This window comes from Mus musculus, chromosome 17 (assembly GCF_000001635.26).
Source record: "Mus musculus strain C57BL/6J chromosome 17, GRCm38.p6 C57BL/6J".
Taxonomy (NCBI): Eukaryota; Metazoa; Chordata; class Mammalia; order Rodentia; family Muridae; genus Mus; species Mus musculus.
This window is the reverse complement of record NC_000083.6, coordinates 3,098,327-3,125,930: the sequence shown is the minus strand read 5'-3', so window position 1 is coordinate 3,125,930 and position 27,604 is coordinate 3,098,327. Positions and strand designations below refer to the sequence as shown.

The window sequence follows — 27,604 nt, the reverse complement described above, 5'->3', positions numbered from 1 at the left end:
AGCTGTTCCTAAGTGAGGATGTACAACGTCACTTCTGAAGGACTCCTGACAAAGGCGCAGAACATGGGTCTGCACAGCAGAAGTCAGTATGGAGACAATTCTAAATTGTCCTGCTGCCATCCAACACCACCACCTCAAGCTCACAGAAAAACAAAAACAAACAAACAAACAAACAAAGCTCTTCAGAGGTAACTGGCACTCTGGATTAGAATTTATTCTCAAATATTCAGAAAAAAAATTGTGTTTATGTGTTATATATAAAGAGAAAGTAAATGTGTTTAACACAAAGATTCTGGGGCTGGAGAGACAGCTTAGCAGTTAAAGAGTACTTGTTGCTCTTTTGAGGATTCAGGTTCAACCCTCAGCACCCACACAACGTCTCACAGCCATCTCTAACTCCAGTCCCAGGGGAGCCATCACTTTCTTCTGACTCCGTCAGGTACCCACTACATACATATATATATATATATAGGCAAAGCACTCAAATATATAAAATAATAAAATTGTTTTTTAAAAAAATAGATGAAGCTTGCACCTAAATTTTTTTTTTTCTTCTAACTTTCCAATGGGTATGTTTCAAATAATTAAGAAAAAAAAATGAGGGCTAGAGAGATGGCTCAGCAGTTAAGAGAACTGACTACTCTTCTGGAGGTCCTGAGTTCAGGTCCCAGCCACCACACAGTGGCTCACAACCATCTATAATGTGATCAGATGCCCTCTTCTGGTGTGTCTGAAGACAGCTACAGTGTACTTACATATAACAAATAAATACATCTTTTTAAAAAAAGGAACAAACAAACCAAGATGACAGCTAATCAATAAGTTCTTTCTTGTTTTGTTTTTAAAAAAGGAAAGAAAAAAATGAAAGTTATATATGGACATGATGCCAATAAAGTTACTAAAAAGAAAGCAACAGGTTCCCTTAGAAAAGGCCTGCTACAGAGGGTCTTCTAATCCCCCACCATCATGCCCCAGGGGTAGGTTACAGATGAGTTTGGACTCTGAGCCTCTGGAATCCATCCTTTGAGCAGAACCTATAGGGTATGACTTACTGGCAGTCAGCTATATGAAACTGAGGGCCTATGACATGGCTTGTCTGTAAAAGTCAACTGGGAACCTTTCAATTCTATCCTCAAAAAGTATTAACTATCATGGGCAGGAAGAAAATTGCCAAAAGATCAAAGATCAAGACCTTAATGAAAGTTTTTAACTACGATCCCTCTTACCCACAAGGTGCACTGTGGGTATCCTCTTGGACAAAACTGTTGTCAAAAAGGATGTCTTTAGAGACCCAGCTCTGAAACACAGGTGGGAGTCCAAGGTCAAGTCTGAAGAATGATACAAGACAGGGAACAACAAATGGGTTTTTCCAAAAGTGTGACTTTTAGGGATCCACCATTAAAAATTAAAAGCCCCCAAAGGGTGAGGACTTCTGTACAGGGCTAAGCCACACCTTTCTGTTCTTGTTCAATACCTTTAAAGTGCACTTCACAAGGGCCAACCACCATTTCCCATTTGCACATGCACAGCACCCTCCTAACCTTTCACAGTTCTAAAGAGAGGCTGAAACATGCTAATCTGGGGGGGAAAGGAAGAACTTTACACAATAAACACAAATGTTCCCCCCATATCTGTGGCTTTTACATCAGTGACTTCAACTATCACTAACCAAAAATCATCAGGAAAACTGTTCATACTGAGTGAGTACTGACTTTTCCTCTTATTATTCCGTAAACAATATTATTTCCTAAATGCATGGTGTTTACACAACATTAGCAGTAATCTAGACATAAGTGTAAATGATGGAAATATGTGAGTAGGTTTTATGCAAATCATATTCCTTTTCCTGTAAGAGACTTAAACATCAAAGAACTGAGTATCTGCAAGGATGCTGTCCTGGAATCAATACCCTTGGCACATCCAGGGATGACGATTATAAAAGTCACTCATTTTTATAAAAGTTCTAAAAAAACATGTAAGCTACACATTTCCAACAAAGTGAACAGGTGATAAAGATAATTTAATATATAGATGTTTTTGTCTGGAAATTTTACTTGAATTCAAGATTTCTGTTAAAGATTAACTACAAATCACTCTGTGGCTAAGAGCTCAGTGATAAGGAGCCTGAGCCAGCCCAGGCCCCACTCTCAGGCCTAAGAAACAGATCAAAGCTTATGGGAGGGTTTTTACTGAACACTTGAGCTACTTGATTAATCCCAACGCTGTGTCAACTTTATTGCATCAAAAACACATTACTAAATTAAAGAAAGCCATTAAGGCAGTTTGAGGCAACTGTTTCAGTGGCACTATACAGAGATGTCTACAGTACTCCCCAGGCTGTACACACAAAAGTATATGACTTCAAGAGTTTTGGCCTTTAACTGTAGGGAAGAAAAGGACCTCTGAGAAACACACCAAATTCAGAAGGTGTTAGATTAAGGAAAAATAGATTTTAAATAAAAATCTATTCCTTTTCCAAAACTTAAGCTTTTGATGCACATTTACAGACATTACCCATGGAGTAAATCTATCTCAATTACAGAAGAACTGACCCTTGAGGTTGCATCTTATAATAGTTGTTATTCTAAAAAAACAACTATTATAATAGTTGAATATTGAATAGTTGAATATATTGAATAAAGTCAGTAATTTTCAAATAATATTCAACAGCACTGTTATATGTCCCACTCTCAGGGAAACTGGCCTTCTCCTGGCTCAGTCTACCGCGAGCACTATAGGGGCAGAGCAATCTGGGGGAGGTGAATACTTGGACTGTCCAGCAGCACTGGGCCTAGAAAGAAGGATCCCAGAAGCCAAGAATGCTGGAACCAAAGGGCCTGCTTGCCTGGCTCTGCAGGGAGGCCGAGGAGAGAAGGGAACAAGAACAGAACCCCTGAGAGGAGATAGTCTTTTGTTTGTCTAGTTATCACCATATCTAAGATAGACAACTTCCTGGTATATGGTTCACAGTCACTAAGTAACTAACAATGCATCAAAGAATGCAATCATAGGCCTTTCAAATCAAACTATAAAAGTGACAGACAATGTAAGCTGCAGATTGTAAACACTTGCTTGATACACATTCACTTATCAGTGCTAACTGTCTATAGGGAGTAAAAGTATTCTATTTCTCGTTCTTAATAAATGAGGTAATGTCAAAGCCTAAGACAATTCTTGACCCATAGTGGTACACTTACAAACCATTCCTATACCTTTTATTTGGTTTTATCAGTTCTTATAATGCAGGATAAAGATGAATATATGCATAAAATGTGAATCACAAAGACCAAATACAATGTTTACCATCAAGTTTGAGGCAGATCATGTAAGCAAGCACAGGCTACAGAATACTGTTCACCAGCCCTAACTTCTTTAAATTCAGACATCCGCACCATTGACTTACCCCTCTAGTAGATAATATAACATCTGATTTAGTTTCTCTACTCCTATAGCACACCTCATTAATTTACTTCCAACCATTAAATTATGAGGTAAGTAGTTCATATTAAAATTGTTATCAAAAATGTAGTGAAATTATGTAGAACAGAATGCAAGCAAATTTAATGCAATTTACGACACATGCTCATTAAGCCCAGTAACTTAACTTCTTCCCCATTTTTAAAGAAATAGCAACATTTCTTATAAAGCAATTAAGTTTTATTCCCTGTATGATTCTTATAAAAGTACTAATAGGTTCTAAGTGGCAAACTCTATGTGCTTCCCAAGTACTACCCATACAAGCAATACAGAATTTCACTACCACATTAGACCTAACATTTCCCCAGAGCCTGCCTTATGTGGGTATAGTCATCTTACTATGCTTCTTGTGTCCATGCTGCTGGAAAGCAGTCTGTACAAGCAGGAGTAGAGGCACAATCCTGAGAGAGAGGAGTAGAGAAAGATGTTGAGAAAACAAAAACAGACAAAATGAGCTCACTAGAGTCTGAGCTCAGCCAGTGTTCAAAGGTCATGGTTGATCACATTTTTGTCATAACTACTATGAGTTAGGAACTGTCCATTAACAGCAAATCTGGCCCTAGAAAGAGATATCTGAAATCACATATGAAAGTAATAAAGTTATCATTAATTCTAAATTACCTACTGCAAATGATCATAAGATATGACTGTTCAGGAAGAGTAAAGTATACAAGTCCCTTAAATATCAACAGAATTACTCTAACAAACTTAATGCTAGTCTAGGACACATGAATTTCAAATGGCCATTTTTTGTGATCCTGAATTGTTGAGATTATATACACTCAAATCATGCAGTATCAAAATCTACTCAATCTGAGTCACTCATGTAGTCTAAATGTTATTGTAAGACAAGAACTTGTTAATTATTTTAAAGCAGTAATCCTAAACACCTTAAACACAATTACTACCCAACACGAAACTCTGATCTGCCCCAACTTTGAAACCCTCAGTGGAGAACTCCTCCCTCCCCCTCCATACTTAAGTGAAAGTTAAAACAGATTAAGAGTTCTGACTTAAAATTTTCACCTAATTGATATTTCTACAATGCCCTAAAAATTGCATTTAAAGCAACACATAGGCATACCAGGTCCTCATAAACATAACTGTATTAAGTCAAAGCCTCTTCCCACTCACAGAATATTCAAGTAAAGAAAATGACTTCTGTATTTTGAAGGCAAATGTCCAGAAATGTTAGCTACCATCACCAGCTACCAAGCCAATCCTCCTTTGCTCATTTACTTGAGACAGACAGGCACGTGGCTCTACAGTGAACTCTAACGCCCCACTGTGCACTGAGAATCTGAAGCAGTGCCGCCGTCACTGTTCTCGCTGAGCTTGTAACCTGGGTAAAGACTAAGTACTTGGAAGTAGAGTCATCATTACACGGAAAGTACAAAGTGCTGTACGACAACTTAATGAAATCTAAATCCGTAATTCTCAACAAGATTGTTACTCCTCCCATAAGGGAAACTGATAAAGCTAAAGACAGAGTTGGATGGCACCAAGGGAGAAGGCTACACAGCATCTAGTATGTAAAAGCAGAGATGCTGCTAAGGACCTACTCCAAGTGCTCCACACAGCAAAGAGTCATGCAGCTCCAGTATGAGCAGCCCCAAGTCAGGAAGCACAGTCTACACCACTGGCGTGGAAGAAGAATTATGTTATTCGAAATGAACTCATCCTTAATTTAAAGCACTAGGTATATTCCATCTTTAAATAATTTTCAACAACATGGAAAGAAAACTACAACCTGATCATATTAACCAAACTTCCCCTACAAAACAGACAACAGAGAAAAGGGTAACACAGCTCTGAAAGGTGGAAATCAAAGAGAAATGTTCTACAAATGCTTCCTATAAGTGTTTTTCTTGAGCCATAAATTTTTTGTGTTACTCTACCTGTTTCATGTCTCAACCAACCCAGGGTTACTACTAGATACTGATGGTAAGGTTATAAAAAGTTCTGTAGTTATTTACAAACCGCCCCCTCGGAACACAAAACTGGAAGTGAAATGTAGACTAAGAAATGTCCTGGGTAGTAGAGTGAGTCTGGCAAGTGTGTATCTTACTGTGGCTCAGAGTAAGTTATCCAACTAACCAAAGAATGCCAAGGACAGAAGACCACCACGATACCCTACTAAGAATAACCAGGGTCAAACATGCTGCACGCACCTGTGATCTCACTTCAAACACTGGGAAGGTAGAAGCAAGAAGACTGTTCCAAATTCTAGACTAGCCTCCTCTACATACAGTTCCAACTGAGGTAGCCAATATTCTACCTCAAAGGTCGACTATTGGTAGACTACCAATACTATATCTCAGAAAGACTGGTCAACTTTTAGAAAGATGATAAAAGAATTGTCAGAATTTAGAAACTGAGGTAAATCTAAGAATTAAAGTGCAGTGAATCTTCTAGCATCTTAAACCCAGAGACCCCATCCTACCTCCTACTCAGTCCACTCAGAACAAGAAAAATGAAGTATTTCATGGGCCAAGTCGTCTACACTACCGTAAACAGCTATAAAAACAGGCTACAGAAATTCATCGCCAACAAATATTTTATTATGTTAAAGAGATGCTATTAACTTTTTGATGTGTGAAAAATATATACTAGGGCTTTCTAAAAAATTTTAAGTTAAATGACTCTAATACTTAACTAAAAATGACCCTCCTCTAACTCTGCCCAGACATAACCACTGCTAACCCACTCTTAAACTTTTCACCTTAAACAGTGAGTTTCAAATTTTCTTCCCCAATTGCACTGAAATTTTCTAAAGAAGGTATTTATCATATAAAGACATTCCCTTCCTTTTCTAAAACAAAGCATGAGAGAAGAGGCCCCTATAAGAACAGCCTCCATTCAGTTAGTAGCCTTCAATACAGTGCAGACAGCCATTCACATGAAGATGCTCCCAAGAACATTCAGGGCAAGCCCGATGCAGTTGTCCGTCCAGTTAAGCTGTCCTTCTCACTAGGTAAGGACTCCCAAGTCTCTGTAAGAACTGACTAGTTGGAACAGTAGCAAGTAGAGTTCCTCATAATGACTAATTCCATCTAATTTAGCTGCTCCCTCACACACTGATTCTCATGAGTCTTCCAAGGTAAGGACAAACTTTCTCTCATTGTATCAGAATTGGCAATAATGGCCATGGGATTAACTCTCATTCAACTAAGGGTAATGAGGAGGAATTTACTCCAAAATTCTTGAACAAAGGATCTCCTGATATAATGATCTTTAATGTAGTGGTGAAGGACAGAGAAATCCTTTGAAAAATTAGGAGGAAGATGATAGGCGATAACTCAGACTGAAATTCATTCACATTTTGCAGATTAATTTTAAATAAATAAATCAAGCTGTATTCTTAGTTTCACAATCACTAGCATGCTATTTCCAAGAAAATGTTTTTTTGATGAATAGAAAGTAAAACAGAATTATATAATTATATGGAATATAATTATAAAGCCTGAGACGTAGCAAGCCTTTGCTAACCCTTCTTATTTTAAACATCTATTTGTCTTGCTTTTTGTTTCAGACACAATTGTACAATATGGCTTAATCTGGTGTAAAAAAGTATGTAGCCCAGACCATCCTCAAATTCAGAGCAATCCTACTGTCTCAACCTCTTAGGTGCTGGAATTACAAAGTGTGTATCAAGACATCCAACTTTCATATTTTAAGCATTTGAAGGTTTAAAAATATCTTGCTACCAAACAGTAATGATACTTTTTTGAGCTAGCCAGGAGTGTAGTGCCACACACCTGTAATCCCAGCACTCAGGATGCTGAGACATCAGTAAGACCCTGTCTCAACAATACTAATAATAGTCATTATTACCATGAGCTAAATGTTGATGCCTTAAAAGCCAAATTCACTATGAGCACTTGAAAACATGATTTCCTCCCAAGCCTGTAATTCAGACTCCTTCTTTTTTGTACTTTGCAAACATGACTTAATAGAAAGCAATGAATGAGCTGCTCCAAGTGCTCAACTGCAGTAACAAAGCATGCACCACAGCAGCCATGTATGCAGAACGGTCAATCAGGCTTTCTCTTCTAAATTAACAAGGCTATGCATTTTGTTCTTAAACAAAAGTATACAGGGACCAAGCCTGGTGCAAGCCTATATAATCCTGCTACCAGAGAGGCTGAGGCAGGAGTATCACATAACAAATACAACTCCTGTCTGGACTACAGAGTTAGCTCCCGTGTTACCAGCCTAGGCAATCTAAGTGAGGACTTCTCCCAAATAAAGAGGACTGAGAGGGACATTTATCTCTGAAGTGGACCCTTGCCTACTTCCAACTTCCAGTCTGAGGGTACGTCTCCTTGACCTTGAGTCTATCCTCTACTTTTAGGCTAACCCCACTTCAAACTGATAACAACATTATCAAGATAGAAAGGAAAACACTTAAGTAGTCTGAAATCCTTAGGGGAAAAAAGGAAGAGAGAGAAACAGTGCAACACAGCCAAGAGCTCCAGGAGGCAGCACAGCCCACCAGCCGTGTGCCCACCAGCCCTTCTCCTTCCAATACAGCCCACACTCACAGCTCCTTCTCCACACTGCTCTAGTGTGCTCTCAGAGCACTAATACTTGTTTATACCTATCATGGTGGGAGCTCTGATAAAGCCTCTTAGGGAAAGGAGGACAGACACATTAGGAATCTCCTAAACAAAGAAGAAAACTAAGCACAGTTATCTTAGTCAGGGTTTCTTTTTTTTCTTTTTGGTCTTTTCAAGACAAGGTTTCTCTGTATAGCCCTGGCTGTCCTGGAACTCACGTTGTAGACCAGGCTGGCCTTGAACTCAGAAATCTGCCTGCCTCTGTCCGGAGTGCTAGGACTAAAGGCGTGTGCCACCACCGCCTGGCTTTAGTCAGGGTTTCTATTCCTGCACAAACATCATGACCAAGAAGCAAGTTGGGGAGGAAAGGGTTTATTCAGCTTACACTTCCACACTGCTGTTCATCACCAAGGAAGTCAGGACTGGAACTCAAGCAGGTCAGGAAGCAGGAGCTGATGCAGAGGCCATGGAGGGATGTTCTTTACTGGCTTGCTTCCCCTGGCTTGCTCAGCCTGCTCTCTTATAGAACCCAAGACTACCAGCCAGAGATGGCACCACCCACAAGGGGCCTGAAACCCTTGATCACTAATTGAGAAAATGCCTTACAGCTGGATCTCATGGAGGCACTTTCCCAACTGAATCTCCTTTCTCTGTGTCACTCCAGCCTATGTCAAGGTGACACAAAACTAGCCAGTACAACAGTGGAAGAGGGTTAAATTCGGTAATTTGGAAATAAGTGAGGTTTTGCTGTTGTTGCTATTTTAAGAGAGAAATTACAGTCCTAGCTGTCCTGGAACTCTATATGTACACTCATATACATGTACATATGGCCGTGAACTCCGAGAGACCCATCTTCCTCTGCCTCTCAGAGTACTAGCATCATCAAAGGCATTCACCACCAAGCCCACATAAGAAGGGACCTTTTTTTTGTAACTAAAGAACTTCATTATTAGTGCTGTATGCAGCAAATTAAAAAGCAACTTGGCTGTTTTCTTATATAGTTAACAACATACTAAAAACTTATTTACAGGAACCAGGCAGTGGTGGCGCACGCCTTTAATCCCAGCACTCGGGAGGCAGAGGCAGGCGGATTTCTGAGTTCGAGACCAGCCTGGTCTACAAAGTGAGTTCGAAGATAGCCAGGGCTACACAGAGAAACCCTGTGTCAAAAAACCAAAAAAAAAGTTATTTACAGTATCACTAAATTCCTTTTATTCCATATTCTAAATATATATCATTGGGAGAGAGAATTAAGTTTCATAAGAGGATAACTGCCCATATTATCAGTTATAAATTCACAAGATTTCCAAATGTATTGCTCTCAGTATCAGGAAGGTCACCACTACTTAAAGTAAGACGCATATTCAAGAACTTGATCTAACTTTCAACAACCCTTTTTGCAGCCTTTCCCAAGGCTACCTACCATAAATAAACAAACAAACAAAAATTACGATGAAATTGCAGAAAGGCATTTAAGAGCACTGTCCCATTTGGGCAGCCACAGATGCTATTTTAAAAACTCATGTACTTAAGACATTAAATGTCATATTACTGAGCATTAACATCCCCAAATCAAAAGTTCTGAAAACTATGCTAATTAGCATACATTTAATTATGTTTCTAAAAGGTACAAGTAGATAATGCTGAGCTGAGCCGGAATTTGCTACATTTAATGTCCGAATTGCTATTATTCCTTAAGAAGAAATCGAATTTATTTTGTCGAAGCCTGCCTTCCAATCAGATCAGTAAACCCAGCAAAGAGTAAAAATTGGACACCTGCATTAAAAAAAGAAAATTAAAAATCTGCTTGGCCTGACATGTGAATGAGGCCCTGGCAAATGATTCTCCAAGCTTCTAACCCCCTCTGAGTGCACACACTCTCCCGAGCACTTGTGTCTTTTCCTCCCTAACTGATGATCAGAAGGGCAAGCAGAAATTAAAAAAGAAAAAAAAAAAAGGAGGGGGGGGAGATCGCAGAATAAATTTGCCTGCTACCAACCATCCAATTAGCGAAGTCCCTGGCTGCCAAGTCACCTAGTCAACAGAACCTCAATAATAAACACTACGTGTAACGTGACCATGGATCACCACACCGTGGGTCCTCTCCAGGGCCTCGCATCCGTGTGTCAGCTTCCTCAGTCACCACCGGGGAGGGCCTGCAGAGTGATGTCCTGCAAACAGTTCAGACCCTGCCAGGCCACGGGCCGTGCGCGAGGTGGGGGGTGGGAGGTGATAGTCCTCGGTGGAACCCACCCGGGAGCGTGGCGCGGCCGCCTTGGGGACCGGCCCTCCCCCTGCCTTCCCTCAGCCCTGCCCGGCCCCGGGAGGGGCGCGGGCCGTTCCCCTCCCCCACGGCCGCCCGGCCGCCGTCGCCCCACCCGGGGGAGGCTGCTTGCGGCCCGCGCCCTTGCTCGGCTCGCGAGCCCCGGGCCGGGCCGGGCCGAGCCTGGCGGGGAGGCCGGGTTGCGGTACGAACCTCGCTGTTGAAGGTCTTCACGGCCTCCATGTTGTCTGCGCAGAGGCCCGGGGCCCGACGGAGGAAGAGGCGGCGGCCGGGTGCGATGCGTGCGGAAAGGCGGGCGACGGGCCCAGGAGGCCGCGGAGCACTGCGAGCAGGCGACGCTCCTCAGCGCCGGCGAGGCCCCAGCATGGCCGCGGGGCGGGCGCAGTGAGCAGGACGGAGGCCGCCGGGGCGGGTCGGCGGCGGGGGAGGGGCTGGCGCGGCGCCTTCTCTGCTTCTCCGCCTCGCTCGGAAGCGGCCTCCACACTCAAGCTTCGGCCCCCTCCACTCTCCACCCCCTTCTCCTCCTTCCTCTTCCTCCCACGGGCTCCTGTGTCACCTCCCTGCCGCCTAGGCCGCGGGAACCTGCAGCGCGCAGCGAAGACACAGGAGGAAGCGCTGACCGCGGCGGCTGCGGCATCCAATATGGCGGACGCGGTCGAGCCGCGCACTCGGAGTCGGCGGCGCCAGCCAGCGCGCCCCCTGGCGACCAGGCCGCGCGAGGTCCGCGGCCGCGCCAGACCATAGAGATGGCGTGGGCCAGAGCGTCTGGAGTCGCTGCGGCGGGAGCGGGGGACCCGAGGCCCTTGGCTGTCCTCATCCCGGGCCGCGGGAGCGAGCGCTGCGGCTGGACGGAGGGGCTTCGGGTGGCCGATCCCGCGGATGAGCGCCGCTCTAGAAACAAGCAAAAACAAAGTTCAGGGGAAGAGACCGAATGGAGGAAACTACGGTGTCTTCGTTGCCGCTTCCGGGTGGGATGGCACCTGCGGTGGAGGAGGGATTGAAGTGCCTTTGAGAACTTTAGCGGGTATTGACTTACATTACTCATCGCCACCATTGTGCCCCGGCGTCCTGGCGGCGGGGGACAGACGCTGCACACACGAGGTGGCTCGGGTCGCGTGCAGCCGCCGTGCGGGAAATGCGAGCTGCGCGAGCCGGGCCTGGGCACCCCGGAGGCGGGAAGGAACCCGGAACGCCCCCGTTTGGACGCGGATATGCAACCTGGTTTTGTTGTTGTTGTTTGTTTGTTGTTGTTTTTGGTTTTTTAGGAGGTGGGTTATTCCGAAGGAATTTGGCCCCAGGTTATCGGAGCAGAGGGATAATTGCGGGTTTTAGGATCCAGACGTGGTACGGGTGAAAATGCTTCGTGCTTGCTTGAAGTTAAACCCGGCGGGGGAACGATTGTTCCCACTGAACGTTCCCACAGGTACTGCTAATTGCCTTCGCTCTTCCCAAATTCATGCAAAAGGAAGGGGTGGGGGGATGGGCTGCTTTAGATTAGTATTTCCTAAGAGCTAAGTCAAGAGGCTTATGAAATAGTCTTTTAAGTCGGCTTCATTCACAGCTTTGCTCCTGGTGCTGGCCGTTTCGAAGGTAAAAATTACAATGGGACTCTTCCATTTTTTTCACCTGCTATCTCTAAAGCAGATCATCTCCACCTCTTCCAGTACTCACAGGCCTAACCCTGACGATCCTGCTGTCTCCGAGTAGCTTGCATTTTTCTGGACAGTAGCCAAAATGATATATTTTAGACACATCCCTTGCTTAACCCCCTGTGATACTTTTCCATTGCCCTTTAAATACATCCTTCCATCTTGCATTGGTGTGAAGGCTCTGCTACCTCTCTGCACATGGCAGTCTTCCACACTGTCCCTTGACAACAGAGAGCATTTGTCTGCTCTCTGTCCATAAGAGATGATAAAACTGAAAAGTCCCATCATATGATGTCAGAGACATTTTAGCATAGCAGTGCACAGCGTATCTCATGTTAGAGATGGTTCTGGCATAAGTAAACCTATCCTATTACCAATAGAATTAAAGTATAGAATATATAGTTTTATAGTGCCATGGCACTGGTAATTTATCATACCATTTATTTTATTCTTACCATATATGTCTTCTAACTAGAAAGGGGTCTGTATGCATACAAGCCCATGTGTACAGGAGTGTGCATGTGGAGTGGTATGTGATTTTAATCATATGAATGCCCAAATATGCATAGATCATGGACTCATACAGTGGCAAATGAAAGATGTCTCTCTTTCAGGAGAACCCTTGGAGACACTACCTTTCCCACAGAATTTCATTCAAGGAGCTCAAAGGCCAGGTTAGTTTTACAACATTCACTGTTACTGTAAGCTAAGCAAAGCCCACCTCCTCCACACTTCTTCTGAAAACTACAATTTGTCTCCTGCTGCTTCTACCATTTTAGTTTGTTAATGTCATAATGAGCATTGTTCCTATATCATACCAGCCCATCCATCCCTCTCCACTTGGAAATCCTCCGTCCCCCCTACCCTTTAGAGTTCATAATCTTTTTTTATTATTTTTAATATCCCCCAGTTCAAAATCACACAATTATTCATTTTTATATTTTTTATTCTTCTCTCATACAACACGTTCACAACTGCAGCATTCCCTCCCTACGCTCAGCCCAGTTTCTCTCTAGTTTCCCTTTCCCTCAAATCCCACAAACAACCACAGCATGTATGCAGAGAACCTAGTACAGACCCTGCAGGCTGTGATTGTTGCTTCAGTCTCTGTGAGCTCCTATGAGGCCTACTTAGATGATTCTGTGGTCCATGTTTCCCAGGTGTCCTTCACCCCAGGCTCCTACAATCCTTCTTCCCCTATTCCCTAGGGTTCCCCAAGCTCTGCCTTTGGTTGTGGGTCTCTGCATCCATTCACATTAACTGCCAGAGGAAGCCTCTCTGATGTCAATTGGGCTAGGCGGTAACATATGAGTTTGGGAATCATTTTATTAAACTTTTTTTTTTTTTTCGGGGAGGAGGGATTCGTCAGTCGTGTTTGTCTCGTTGCAGGAAATCTTTTGAAAAGGTACCATCTACCTGGAGGGCATCATCCTGAGTGAGGTAACCCAATCACAAAAGAACTCGCACAATATGTACTCACTGATAAGTGGATATTAGCCCAGTGCTTAGAATACCCAAGATACAAGATACAATTTGCAAAACACATGAAACTCAAGAAGAACGAAGACCAAAGTGTGGACACTTTGCCCCTTCTTAGAATTGGGAATAAAACACCCATGGAAGGAGTTACAGAGACAAAGTTTGGAGCTGAAACGAAAGGATGGACCATCTAGAGACTGCCATATCCAGGGATCCATCCCATAATCAGCCTCCAAACGCTGACACCATTGCATATACCAGCAAGATTTTGCTGAAAGGACCCAGATATAGCTGTCTCTTGTGAGACTAGGCTGGGGCCTAGCAAACACAGAAGTGGATGCTCATAGTCAGTCAGCTATTGGATGGATCACAGGGCCCCCAGTGGAGAAGCTAGAGAAAGTACCCAAGGAGCTAAAGGGGTCTGCAACCCCATAGGTGGAACAACAATATGAACTAACCAGTACCTCCAGAGCTCATGTCTCTAGCTCCATATGTAGCAGAAGATGGCCTAGTCGGTCATCAGTGGAAAGAGAGGCCCATTGGTCATGCAAACTTTATATGCCCAGTACAGGGGAACGCCAGGGCCAAGAAGTGGGAGTGGGAGGGTGGGGGAGTGGGTGGGGGAGCGTGTAGGGGACTTTTGGGATAGCATTGGAAATATAAATGAAGAAAGTACCTAATAAAAATAAATTTAAAAAAAAAAAAAAAGGCACCATCCGGCCCTATCACCAGCTACTCACTCTCCCCGCAACCTTGCTGCCTTCATGGTTAACCCCATGCAATGACTCTCTACTTCTATCTCCTCAGGGGTTTCCATGGTTGCCCATCTCAGTCAGATTTGTATTAGCAAATTCTCAACCCACAAAATACCTGCACAATGAACTCAAAACTCAATTGATATAAACACAGGCTACACTCCTAGATAGGGCAAGCACACCCTACTTATAATTTAATCATCTATTTAAGAAATCCCCAATACTTACGGCTCCCAAAACTGTGGTTCTGGCTCCTCTTCCTCTCCTATAGGTTCCATCTTGTCTCTTCCTCTCCTTTCCTCCTTCTCTCCCTCTACTCTCTGTACTCATCTCTAAAATTCTCAGCCCACCTTCCTTTTCCACTGCCCAATCACAGGCTTTCACCTTATCTTGTACCTGCCCTCACCTGCATATAGACAGCAATCCTCATAGTCTTTTCCTAGGTCTCTGAGCCATTCAGCTTCCATTTCTGACCATCCAGGCAGTGTCAGTCATGGGCTCCTTCTCATGGCTTGGCCCTCAAATTAGACCAATGATTGTTTGACCATTCCCACAATCTCTGAGCCACCATTGCCTCAGCACATCTTGCTGGTAGGACACGTGTGGGTTGGAGGTTTTGTGGTTGGGTTGGTGTTGGTCCCACAACTGGGAGCCCTCCCAGGTTACCAAAGATGGCCAGTTCAGGCTCTGTATCCTCTATTACTAGGAGTCCTCACTATTGTAATACTCTTAGATTCCAGAGAGTTTCTGCTGCAATAGATTTCCACACAGCCTCCTAAATGCCCCCTTATTCCAGTCAATCTTCTCCCAGGACTCTTTCCCCTCTGCCCCTCCCTTCTTGATCTGATTCCTTCCCATCCCCACCCACCCACTGACAGGACACTTGAAAAATCTATCTCCCCTTCCCAGAAAGATCTGTGTGTCTTGTTTAGAGCCCTCCTTGTTAATACTTAGTCTCTCTCGGTCTATAGATTGTAGTGTGGTCTTCTTTGACAGCTAATATCCACTTATAAGTGATGATATATCATGTTTATCTTTCTGGGCCAAGGATGTCATTTTTTTTAATCTGAGTAACACACGATGTATAAATATGCTTCATTTTCTTTATTTAAGTTCTTTGGTTAAGAAACATCTAGGTTGTTTCCAGTTTCTAGTTGTTATGAATAAAGCTACAATGAACATATTTGAGTAAGTGGGTTGGGTAGAATGGAGTGACCTCTGGGTATAAACCCAGGAGTGATATAGCTGGGTCTTGAAGTAGAAGCACTCCCAATTCTATGAGGAACTATCACATTGATCTCCATATTGGTTCAACAAGTTTGTACTCCCACCAATAATAGTGGAGTGCTTCCCTTGCTCCACATCTTCACCAACATGAGCTATCATGTGTTATTGATCTTAGCCATTCTAACAGGTGTAAAATAGAATCTCAAAGTAGTTTTGATTTGCATTTCTCTGGTTGCTAATGATGGTGAACTTTGGTTTAAGTGTTTCTTGGCCACTGGAGATTCCTCTATTGAGAATTCTCTGTTTAGCTCTGTACTCCATTTACATTGAATTATTTGGTTTGTTGCTGTTTAGTTTCTTGAGTTATTTATATACTTTGTATATTAGCTCTCTGTCATATGTGGGGTTGGTGAAAGGAATGTGCCTGTGCTTTCAGTTGTCTAGTCATCTCCTATGCTGATACCCTCAAGGCTCTTCTCTAGTTTCAGTTCTGTCAGGTTCAAAGTGTCTGGTTTAATCTAGATGTCTTTGATCCAATTGGTCATGAAGATTGTTTTGTTTTGTTTACGTATATGAGTACATTGTTGCTTTCTTCAGACACACCAGAAGAAGGCATCAGATCCCATTACAGATGGTTGTGACCCTCCATTTAGTTGCTAGAAATTGAGCTCAGGACGTCTGGAAGAGCAGTCAGTGCTCTTAATCACTGAGCCATCTCTCCAGCCCCTTGGACATGAGTTTTAAGCAGGGTGATAAATGTGGGTTTATTTGCTTTCTTCTACACACAGGCATCCAATTAGACCAGCACCATTCGTGGAAGAGGCTTCATTTCTTCCATTATGTTCTGACTTCAAAAAAATTGAGTGTTCACAGATGTGTGGATTTATTCTGGGTTTTCAATTGCATAGATTATAGTGTCTGTTTTTATTCCAATACCATCTGGTTTTTATTCTCATAGCTCTGTTAATAATATTATCACCTCTGCTTGATATCAGGGATGGTGATATCTAGAAATTCTTATATTGCACAAGATTGTTTTAGCTGTCCTGGGATTTTTGGTTTTCCATATAAAGTCGAGTCTTGTCCTTTTAAGACCTATAAAGAATTGTGTAGGAATGTTGATGGACATTGTGTTGAGTCAGTGCATTGCTTTTGGTGGGGCGGCCATTTTTACTATGTTTTACTGATCCATGAGGATGGCAAATCTTTTCATCTTCTGCCTTCATCAATTTCTTTCTTAAAAGACTTGAAGTTTTTGCCATACAAGCCTCTTCATTTGCTTGGTTAGAGTAACCCCAAAGTAAATAATGTTTGTAGTTATTATGAAGGGTGTTGTTTCCCTGATTTCTTTCTCAGTATGTTTGTCATTTGTATAAAGGAGGGCTACTGATATTTTTAGTTACCCTCATATCCAGCCACTTCATTGAAGGTGTTTAATGAGCTTAAGAGTTCCCTGGTGGGGCTGGTGAGATGGCTCAGTGGGTAAGAGCACCCGACTGCTCTTCCGAAGGTCCAGAGTTCAAATCCCAGCAACCACATGGTGGCTCACAACCATCTGTAACAAGATCTGACTCCCTCTTCTGGAGTGTCTGAAGATAGCTACAGTGTACTTACATATAATAAATAAATAAATCTTTAAAAAAAAAAAAAAAGAGTTCCCTGGTGGAATTGTGGTGACACTTATGTTACCATATCATACCTTCTCTTCCAAGTCATAGCCCTGTGATCTTTCAGTTGTCCCATTGCTCTAGCTGGAACTTCAAGTGCTATATTGAGTAGATATGGACAGGGTGGACAGCCATGTCTCGTTCCTGATTTCAGTAGAATTACTTTGAGTTTCCCACAATTTAATTTGATGGTGGCTCTTGACTTGTCGTAAACTGACTTTATTATGTTTAGGTATGTCTGTTGTGTTACTACTCTCTCCCAGAGTTATTATGAAGCAGTGTTGAATGTCGTCAAAGTCTTTTTCATCATCTAGTTAGATCATCGTGTGTTTTTTATCTTTCATTTTGTTTATGTGGTGTATCCCATTGGCTGACTTTTGTTTGTTGAACTATCCCTGCATCTCTGGGATGAAGCCTAATTGGCCATAGTGGATTATCTTCTTGCTGTGTGCTTAGATTCAGTTTACAAGTATTTTGAATATTTTTGCATTTATATTCATCAGGAAAATTGCTCCATAATTCCCTTTATTTTGTTGAATATTTGTATGCTTTGGGTATCAGCATAAATATGGCAATGTTCTTTCTGTTTCACTATATGGAACAATTTGAAGAGTATTAGGGTTATCGCTTCTTTGAAAGTCTGGTAGAATTAATTGTGCTCTAAAACCATCTGCTGGACTGGACTGTTTGGGTTTGGGTTTAGATTTGTTTGATTTGGTTGGGTTTGGAGGTTGTTGTTTTTTTTTAAGTAACTCCTTTCTTTATTCATTTTACATCCCAATCACAGCACCACTCTACCAGCTCCCAATCCCTTTCACGTGGCTCCTCTTCTTACTCCCTTCTTCCCCTTCACCTCTGAGAAGGAGAAGGTGTAGTTTAGAGGCAGGAATAACTACTTCTACTTCCTTAGGGCTATAGGTCTATGTAAATTGTTTATTTGATCTTGATTTAATTTTGATAAGTGGTATCTGTCATTTTCTTTTAGATTTTCTAATTTTGTATCGTACAGATTTTTGAAGGAAGCCCTGATGATTCTTTGGATTTTCCCAGTGTCTGTTATGTCCTCCCTGTCATTTCTGACTTTGATGATTTAGATATTCTCTCTCGGCCTTTTAGTTAGTTTGGATAAGGATTATCTATCTTGTTCTTTTGGTTGGTTATTTGGTTGGTTTTTTTCTCATTTCGTTGATTCTTCATATTCTCTCTCTCTCTCTCTCTCTCTCTCTCTCTCTCTCTCTCTCTCTCTCTCTCTGAGACAGGGTTCCTCTGTATAGCCTTGGCTGGCCTGGAACTCACTCTATAGGCCAGGCTGGCCTCATACACATCTAAGTACTTATCTAAATCTACATCTTGAACTCTTCTCTAACAGTTTCAGAGTTTTATATTGTCTTACTATCTCTAATAATAATTTTTAATAATTTCATTAATCCTTTGAGAATTTCATAGACTTCATTTTGATCCTATTCACCATCCTTACCCAACCTGCTTCCAGATTCTTCCCAACTTCCCAATACTCTGTTTTGAATCCATGGAGTCAGATTTGTACGGTCCAATTTCTCGTGGGTATGGAGCCTGCCCTGAAACCTAGTAGTCTGTCTACCAGAGGTCACACTCTTAAAGACAACAGGCTCTTCTTCCCTTCCCCCAGTAGCTGTCCATTGCCAGTAGTTCCTTCGCTAGGGTGGGACTTTGTGCCTACCCCAAGTCACCCATCCTCCCTGCCACCATGCTGTGATTTTGTGTGGCTTGACCTTACACAAGACTTGTACATGCTGCCAGAACTACAGTGAGTTCACATGAGCAGCTTCTCTGTCAGCTCCTGGAAATGCTTTCCTCGTCAGCATGCAGTGGATTTTTCTACTCCCTCTCCTGCAATGGCCCCTGATCCTTGGTAGAATGTGCTATAAATGTCCCATTTCAGACATAGCACTACTCAGGATTTCAGATCTCATATTAGGGTCTTTTTTTTTTTTTAAAGATTTATTTATTTATTATATGTAAGTACATTGTAGCTGTCTTCAGACACTCCAGAAGAGGGAGTCAGATCTCGTTACAGATGGTTGTGAGCCACCATGTGGTTGCTGGGATTTGAACTCTGGACCTTCGGAAGAGCAGTCACGTGCTCTTACCCACTGAGCCATCTCACCAGCCCCATATTAGGGTCTTAAATGTTTCAGGTTTTCCCCACTTATGCATACTACTACTATGTACTGTGCAGACGAAAAAAGGTTGTTTCTAAGCATCTTGGTTTAGATTGCCTGGATCCCCAATAATGAAAAAGATTAAGACAAAAATTGAAGTTATATTACATATTTCTTTCTTCTTACTGGAGATATCCAGCAGATGAAAAATACTATCAAATCAATCTTAAAATTCTGGCTTACAGAGCATCTCCAGCAATGAGTTGTACATTTCAGAAAGTGGGGAGAGAAAAGTCAATGTGCCATAAGGAGAATAAACCATATAGATTCTCTATGCTTTCTCCAGGTGAAAACTCCTCCCCTTTGTAGAGAGACAGACACATTTGTGATATAAACCCTAGTTAGAGGTAAACAAAGGAGTAAGGGAGTTTTTCCTTAACCCTTTACACACTTTCATTCTCCATTGTTTTTTTGTTGTTTTTTGATTTTTGTTTTTTTTTTTTTTTTTTTGGTTTGGTTTTTCGAGACAAGGTTTGTCTGTATAGCCTTGGCTGTCCTGGAACTCACTCTGTAGACCAAGCTGGCCTCGAACTCAGAAATCCACCTGCCTCTGCCTCCCAAGTGCTGGGATTAAAAGCGTGCGCCACCACGCCCGGCTCATTCTCCATTGTTAATACAAATTTAATTCTTATACTGAAGAGATAGTTTGCAGCATCAAATCCTGGTCTCTTACAGCACATGTGTACACAGGTCTTCACTCTTGGTAGATACCTGAGAGGTGGGATGTGTTACAGCCAGATAGCACTCAACTTCTCCACTAATGTTTGCAAGCAGTAATAATGAGCTAACAGTGGGTACCACAGGGATTCATTTTCTGAGCTCTTGTGACTTGTTCTGGTCCAGTAGAGAAAACAGACAAATTATCCTAACAAACTGTACTGACAGCTTTTTAAGTATTGACTAGTATATATTCACTATATATAACAATGGTTTTTTAATGACATCTTCATACATATACATTTCTATCTTATTCACCATATTACCTCTCTTGTCTACCCTTCCTCTCCTGCAACCTTTTCTCTTCCCAATTAGTACTCCCCTTTGTGTGTGTGTGTGTGTGTGTGTGTGTGTGTGTGTGTGTGTATTTCATTAGGGCTGTTTATACAAGCATAGACACCTTACCAGTGGCTTACAATGTTGGCAAAAATGTGTTTCATCCTTTATAACCACTACCACTTATAGATTTTTACAAAAGTTTTCAGCCTTGTGAGCCACTCCCTGACTATAAATCCCCAGGGGAAACATTCTATGATGCTTTCCTGCTCTATGATGAATGTTCACAGGTCCTGTCGTGGCCAGGTTATGTGCAGGCAATCTCAGTTTTTAGAGTTTAAGAATGTAATAATGATGCCACACCTTAGAAAACACTACCTTTCCTTTGATCCCCATATGTTTACCTGTGCCTTACCTGAATGTACCCTGTGCCTTAAAGGAGGTGATAAAGGTGCAGATTATTCATTATATTCTTACTCTGGCTGGGCCAGTTACAAGTTGCTTTAGTAACAACTACTCACTTTCAAAGAACATCTCTGACTAAGCTGTCATTGCTAACCTGTGGGTATCAAGCAGAGGCATCTGACTCATTAAGAGAGCTGTGTACTCTTGTTCCTCCCTATAAACTACCCATTGACTTCCTGTTCCATCTCCCCAGCTCCTCTATGAAAATTTTAATAGATTAACAAGAGAATTTAAGCATTCTAAACAAAGAAGTTACTTTTCCACAGTAGAAAGCAATTTTCCCTAATTTTCGTTTCCTTAGGCTAAAATAAAAAGGGGCTCGTGAGATGATTCAGCAGTAAGAAAAGCATGCTGTTCTTGCAAAAGAGCTAGTTTGGAGCCAAGAAGCCCCTATCAGGCTACTCGAAACCACTTGTTAATTCCACTCCAGGGAATCCAATGCCCTCCTCTGGCATCTATGGGCACTGCACTCACATGTCCATATCCGCACATACTTATGGGCCCACACTGAAAGCTTTTTAAATGCTTTCTAATGGGACTCTTTTAAAAAAAGAACATTTGCATCAAAATATAAGGTGTCCCCATCACATCTTGCTGAAATAAACTTGGATTGAAGTTGCTCTTACAGAGCTGTGTTCTTCATTTCCCTTTTCTACTTTATACAAGATAATTTTTCACAATAACCAACTATGTTCTGTCTATCCCCTCCCCTCCCCCATCATTGGTGGTCAAGAGGACAAGCAAAAAGAGGAATGGAAGACTAGATACACAGCTAAATGGAAGGAGAACTTCTGGCCTAAATGCAATAAGGAAATCTATGTGGCTACCGAGAGCAACAGGACACTCCTGACATTGTGTAACCCAAAGATAGAAACATGCAATTGTGCTACATGGCCCTCCAGGCTCTGGAAAAACCACAATGGCAAAGCAGCTAATGTTAGAATGGTCAGAGCGTAAGCAGGCCCAGATTTTCTCATGTGCCTTCTACATCAGCTGCAGGGAAGTAAATAATACTAAACTTTGCACTTTTGCCCACCTCCTCTCCATGGACAATCCCTCCTGGAGGGACTGTGTGATCCGGCATCTAGACCTGGAAGAAGAATTCTTATTTGTGGTGGACGGTTTTGATGAGCTGACATTCCCAGCAGGAGCTCTGATCTGTGACCTTTATGGTGACTGGAACATAGTGAAACCTGTAGAGGTCTTACTGGGAAGTTTGCTGAAGAGAAAGATGGTACCTCATGCCACTCTGCTGGTAACCAACCACACGGACACAGGCTTTGTGCCAAATCTTCATCATGACGGATCAGCCTCTCCTAGTAAAAATTTGGGGCTTCTTGGAGCAAGAAAAGTAGGAGCACTTTCAGAAATACTTTGAAAATGAGGAGGGTGGAAGGAGTTTCAGAGACAAGGTGTGGAGCAGAGAGGCAATGACCATCCAGAGACTGAACCACCTGGGGATCCATCCTATTTACAATCACCAAACCCAGACACTGTTGTGGAGGGCAAAAAGTGCTTACTGACAGGAGCCTGGTATAGCTCTCTCCTGAGAGGCTCTACCAGTGCCACATAAACACAGAGGAGGATGCTCACAGCCATCCAATGGACTGAGCATAGGATCCCCAAGGAAGGAGCTAGAGAAAGGACCCAAGGAGTGAAAGGGGTTTGTAGCCCCATAGGAGGTTCAACAATATGAACTAACCAGTACTCCTAGAGCTCCCAGGGACTAAACCACCAACTAAAGAGCACACATGGTGGGACTCCTGGCTCCAGCGGCATATGCAGCAGAGGATCGCCTAGTCTGACATCAATGGGAGAAGAGGACCTTTGTCCTTTGAAGGCTCTATGCCTCAGTGTGGGGGAATGCTAGGACCAGGAAGCTGGAGTGGTAGGTTGTTGAGCAGGGGGAGGGGAAGTTATAGGGGGAGGGTGTTTTCCTTTATTTACATTACACTTGTAATGTAAATAAAAATATCCAATTAAAAAGATACTTATTCAGGATAAAAAAAAAAAAAAAGACTGTCATAGATAGAACTCTTTATGTTACTTTGTAGGATTTCACAGGAGTGCCCTCTCAAGTGACTCACTTGGCTAGACACTTGGTTTCATGTCTGACTGTGACACTTTCACTCCATTGATGAGCAAAGAGTAGCAGAAAAGCTACCCACTCAGTGAGCTGTGGCAGAGGCAGGATCACCACCCCATATTCCCAGTCTGGGAGTTCCTGGTCCCCATCACTTGCCCCATATGGACACAGCACCAAGTTCTCCAGCTTCCTGGTGGGGATTCAACCAAACCCCTTTGGTCTTGGCCCTCTGCATTCTACCCTTTCTGGGAAACCTGAGCTGTAAAACTAAGGTGAAGAAAAAAGGAACTCCCCTTCCCAAGTGGGTGGCGAGTGCTAGCTCCTCAGGGAGCCGTCTGCTCTGCCTCATGTCCACCTTCATTTCACAGTCCGTTCGCCTCACTCTCTTGAACCCTGATGCCCGCGAGCTTAGCATGGGGTCAGAGCCATGGCCACCTAGCAGTGTGGGAAAGCCCAGGTTATGGACCAAGAGTCTGTAGATCCTGCAGCTTGCCAAAGCGAACACACCCGGGAGCCAAGCCCCTGGAGTCCTGGACCTGGCCTGGTGTTTTCAGAGGCTCTGTGAGAGGAGGGTGGAGGTGGGTTGGTGATGATTGGTCGGCTCTCTGGGGGCGTGGCCTCACGCTGGTACTTCCTTTCAAACTTCAGCTAGGCGTCTGGATCCCAGAGTCTCAGAAAAATGACAATTAGGATCGCTAGACTTCAGGCCAGAGGTTAGGAGAGCCTGGCTCTTCCAAGGACGACAGCAGTGGGAAGCCAGATATGCCAGCGTGTGGCAGCTCAGAGTTGTGAATGCTGCCCACCACAAGCTTGTTAAACTTTGTTTATGGGTACAAACTTCACACAGGACCAAAACTAACCAGTGTCTCCAGAGCTCCCTGAGACTAAACCACCAACCAAAGAAAACACATGGTGGGACTCATGGCTCCAGCTGCATATGTAACTGAAGATGGCCTAGTCGGTCATCAATGGGAGGAGAGGACCTTGGTCCTGTGAAGGTTCTATGCCCCAGAATAGGGGAATGCCAGGGCCAGGAAGCAGGAGTGGGTGGGTTGGGGAGCAGGGGGAGGAGGGAGGGGATAGGGGATTTTCAGAGAGGAAACTAGGAAAGGGGATAACATTTGAAATGTAAATAAAGAAATATCTAAATTTTAAAAAGGTGAGCATATTCAGCAGGAAGCCTCAGAGGCTGAAAACATTCTAGGCCTCAATAAGATTGTTTAGAGGCTAGAGGCTTCCAGGACTTAGGCCTAGGTTAGTGCAAGGTAGAGGCAAGAAGCCTCAGAGATGACAATTACAACAGGAGAATAAACGATACTGTTACAAACTTTAAAAATCATATTTCTAAAAATATGAATGAGCTCTTTGGCCCTGAGGCCCTCAACATCTTGGCAGTAGGTCTCCTGGCAGCGGGGCAGAGTTCTACTATGACCAGCACCTATGCAGGACAGTTCATGATGGAGGGTTTCCTTAAGCTGCGGTGGTCCCGCTTCACTCAGGTCCTTCTCACTCGCTCTTGCAACATCCTGCCCACTGTTTTGGCTGTCTTCCGAGACCTGAAGGACCTGTCCGGCCTCAGTGATCTACTCAATGTTCTGCAGAGTCTACTGCTGCCCTTCTCTGTGCTGCCCATTTTGACTTTCACCAGCATGCCAGCTGTCGTGCAGGAGTTTGCCAACGGCCAGTTGAGCAAAGCCATCACTTCCTGCATCATGGCACTGGTCTGCGCCATCTACCTGTACTTTGTGATCAGCTACCTGCCCAGTCTCCCGCACCCTGCCTACTTTGACCTTGTGGCTCTGCTCCCCATAGGTTACTTGGGCCTGACGGCTTATCTGGCCTGGACCTGTAGCATCGCCCACTGAGCCACCTTCCTGACCCACAGCTCCCACCAGCACTTTTTATATGGGCTCCCTAATGAGGAGCAGGGAGGTGTGCAGGGTTCCCGGTGACCGCAGCATCCAGCAAGCAAAGAGGCAACAGGATGGGCACAGCAGGGCAATTGGAGGTCCTCTACTGGCTTTCTGGATTACCAGTTTCCAGTTTGGACAAGTGCTTTACTTCTGAGTAAAATGACACCCTTCTTATCACCACAACCTAAGACCCTTAAAAAACACAGTGCCTGGGTCAAGAGATGGCTCAGGTGTGAAGAACACTAGCCACCCTTTCAGAAGACAGGGATTCAATTCCCAGCATCAATGTGGTGGCTTTCAACTGAGGGTGATTCCAGTTCCCAGACCACCTCAAACAGAACTGCCACAACTCCACTGTCTCACTCCAGCACGTGGAAGATGAAGGGAGGAGTCCTAAAGAGTTCTAGGTCGGGGCTGGAGAGATGGCTCAGCTGTTAAGAGCACTGACTGCTCTTCCAGAGGTCCTGAGTTCAATTCCCAGCAACCACATGGTGGCTCACAATCATCCATGATGGGATCCGATGCCCTCTTCTGGTGTGTCTGAAGACAGCAACAGTGTCCTCACATACATAAAATAAATAAATCTTTAAAAAAATCTATCTATCTATCTATCTATCTATCTATCTATCTATCTATCTATCTATCTGAGAGAGAGACTTGAAGATGGAAAGACTCAGTGGTGAGGGGATAGAAAGAGAGCCTCAGGGACTATATTAGTTTTGGAGCAGGACATGGTAGAGGATAAAGAGAAGAATGAGAGGATCAGTTTGGAGACAGAAAAGAGACCAAGGGTATCTTGTCTTCCATCTGAATGATAGAAGGGATGCATGGAACATCTCTAACTGCTGAGGGCTGAGAACTAGAGCCCAGAGTAGAAAGAACTAGGTAGCTCAAACAAGCAAGCAAACAAACAAACACAATGAATCAACATCCTCCACAACAAACAAACACAATGAATCAACATCCTCCACTGATTTGGTCCTATGGGAATTTAAGCACCAGGTTGCCATTCTTTTTCCAGAAAAATTTCCAGATGCCTGAGGTGCAAATGTTAATGTAAACTACTGTTTTCTAAACATTACCATCTAGCTTAATTCTTTTCTCCTAAAATGGTGTGTAGGCCAGGAAAACTTTTCTGTTTTCGTTGTCTTTCTCTTGGAAAACCAACCTATTAACTGTTATTACTATTTGCCTCAAGATCTAGAATTTAACTGCTAAGATCCAACTGTAATTGATGACCCAAGGGAACAACCTACAGGCTGTCTCTGAAATGAAGACTGGGGAATGGAAGAGAATCAGAGTTCTACGTCATCTTTGCCTACATACGAGTTCAAAAAGATTCTGGTCAAAAAAGATCACAAACAATAAAACCACATTTGTTGTCTGTCAAGATTAGCACGTACATTTAATCCCAGCATTCCAGAGGTAGAGGCCAGCCAATCTTTATGAGTTTGCAGCCAGCCTGGCCTTTATAGGGAGTTCCAGATTAGCCTACCTAGTGAAACTGTCTCAAAACAACACCCCTCCCATGAGAAGGAAAGGAGGCTTGGGGGAGGATCTGTGTGTGAGAGAGCAACTAGGAGGAGAGGTGGGGGGGGGGTGCTGATATTGGGATGTAAAGTGAATAAATAAATTAATGAAAAAAAAAAAAGCCCCACAAACCCATCTACATTTGTATAAAGTAGATAAGGTCATTCTTATGTGCCCAACCTGCCCTCTAGTGTTTCATTTTAAGTGCTACTAAAATTTCTTAATCTCAAAATATCTGCTTAATAGGAGTAAGAACAGTGTCATCAATGAACAGAATAAGACTAAATCTCTGACACGGGTGAAAGTCACATCATAGAAAAGTGAAGGTCCTTCCAGAAGTTAGTTCCAATTTCTCTGGGGAGAGCTGCAATATCAATGGTAAATATCCATACTGTATTTCAAGTTTTGTTTGTTAAATGGGCCATGAACAGAAAAGAACAGTTCAAATGTCATATAAAATGTGATCACTATGTTATTGCTAATATAGCTGCTGTTACACTAATGTATTAAAAGATATTTAAAATGTTAACTAGTGCAGTTTTATTATAACAGATATTCATAAAGTAGATAAATATCATTTAAAATATTTTAGATTTAATTTTGTTAAAATATGAATTTAATCTTGTCTTGATAAAGTTTAAAGTATTTGTGTTTGGGATATTCATAACTAATGTAAACTATGTTTTTTCCTTCTTTCTTTATTGTTAGGTACAACATATAAATACATAACAAGCAAGAACATAAAAAGCTTCAAAAACAAAAAAACAAAAAACAAAAAACAAACCAAAAAACCCAACATTATGAACTAACCAGTACCCCAGAGCTCTTGACTCTAGCTGCATATGGATTAAAAGATGGCCTAGTCGGCCATCACTGGAAAGAGAGGCCCATTGGTCAGGCAAACGTTATATGCCCCAGTACAGGGGAATGCCAGGGCCAAAAAATGGGAATGGGTGGGTAGGGGAGTGGGGGGGGGGAGGGTGTGGGGAACTTTTGGGATAGCATTGGAAATGTAATTGAAGAAAATACGTAATAAAAAAAATTAAAAACAAAAAACAAAAAACCCTAAGAGGTCTTTAAACCTTTTTCTGAAAGTATAAAACCATGAGAGTGCTCAGACCAAGGGTGATACTGCAGGCCAGAGGCAGCAGGAGGCAGACAAGCACAGCTTCTCTTCCAGAGCCTGCACCTAACAGTGTTTCTACCAGCAGCTGGATGCTCTACAGGGGAGCCACCCAAACGGCAGTCCCCTTCAACAGGGGGGAGAAGAGGATGCAGTCATTAAAACTCCTTCTTCCTGCCCCAAACCAAGGAAAAGA

The 27,604-nt window shown here is 42.9% G+C and overlaps 1 protein-coding gene, 1 long non-coding RNA gene and 2 pseudogenes across 7 annotated transcripts in view; 3 read left to right on the top strand and 1 right to left on the bottom strand.

The window, feature by feature from the left end:
- Positions 1-10,959, bottom strand: part of Scaf8 (SR-related CTD-associated factor 8) — an 83,888-nt gene extending 72,929 nt beyond the window's left edge. The window contains exon 1 of the mRNA NM_134123.3: positions 10,513-10,959. Within this exon, the coding sequence (NP_598884.2) occupies positions 10,513-10,542 (30 nt within the window). The 5' untranslated portion in view covers positions 10,543-10,959. The remainder of the gene's footprint in view (positions 1-10,512) is intronic.
- Positions 10,647-27,009, top strand: A230045G11Rik. 6 transcript variants are annotated; one of them, XR_003952289.1, is made up of 6 exons: positions 10,647-11,344; positions 11,586-11,743; positions 12,584-12,643; positions 13,359-13,409; positions 26,532-26,663; positions 26,994-27,009. It is a non-coding gene; the product is annotated as an RIKEN cDNA A230045G11 gene (long non-coding RNA). The 6 variants fall into 6 exon arrangements; XR_003952286.1 differs by having other exon boundaries at positions 10,647-11,743; XR_003952287.1 differs by lacking the exons at positions 26,532-26,663; positions 26,994-27,009 and adding an exon at positions 25,954-26,520 and having other exon boundaries at positions 10,647-11,743.
- On the top strand, positions 21,489-22,147 carry Gm21926 (predicted gene, 21926; annotated as a pseudogene).
- Positions 24,195-24,788, top strand: Gm4829 (predicted gene 4829; annotated as a pseudogene).
- Positions 27,010-27,604: the final 595 nt, after the last annotated feature.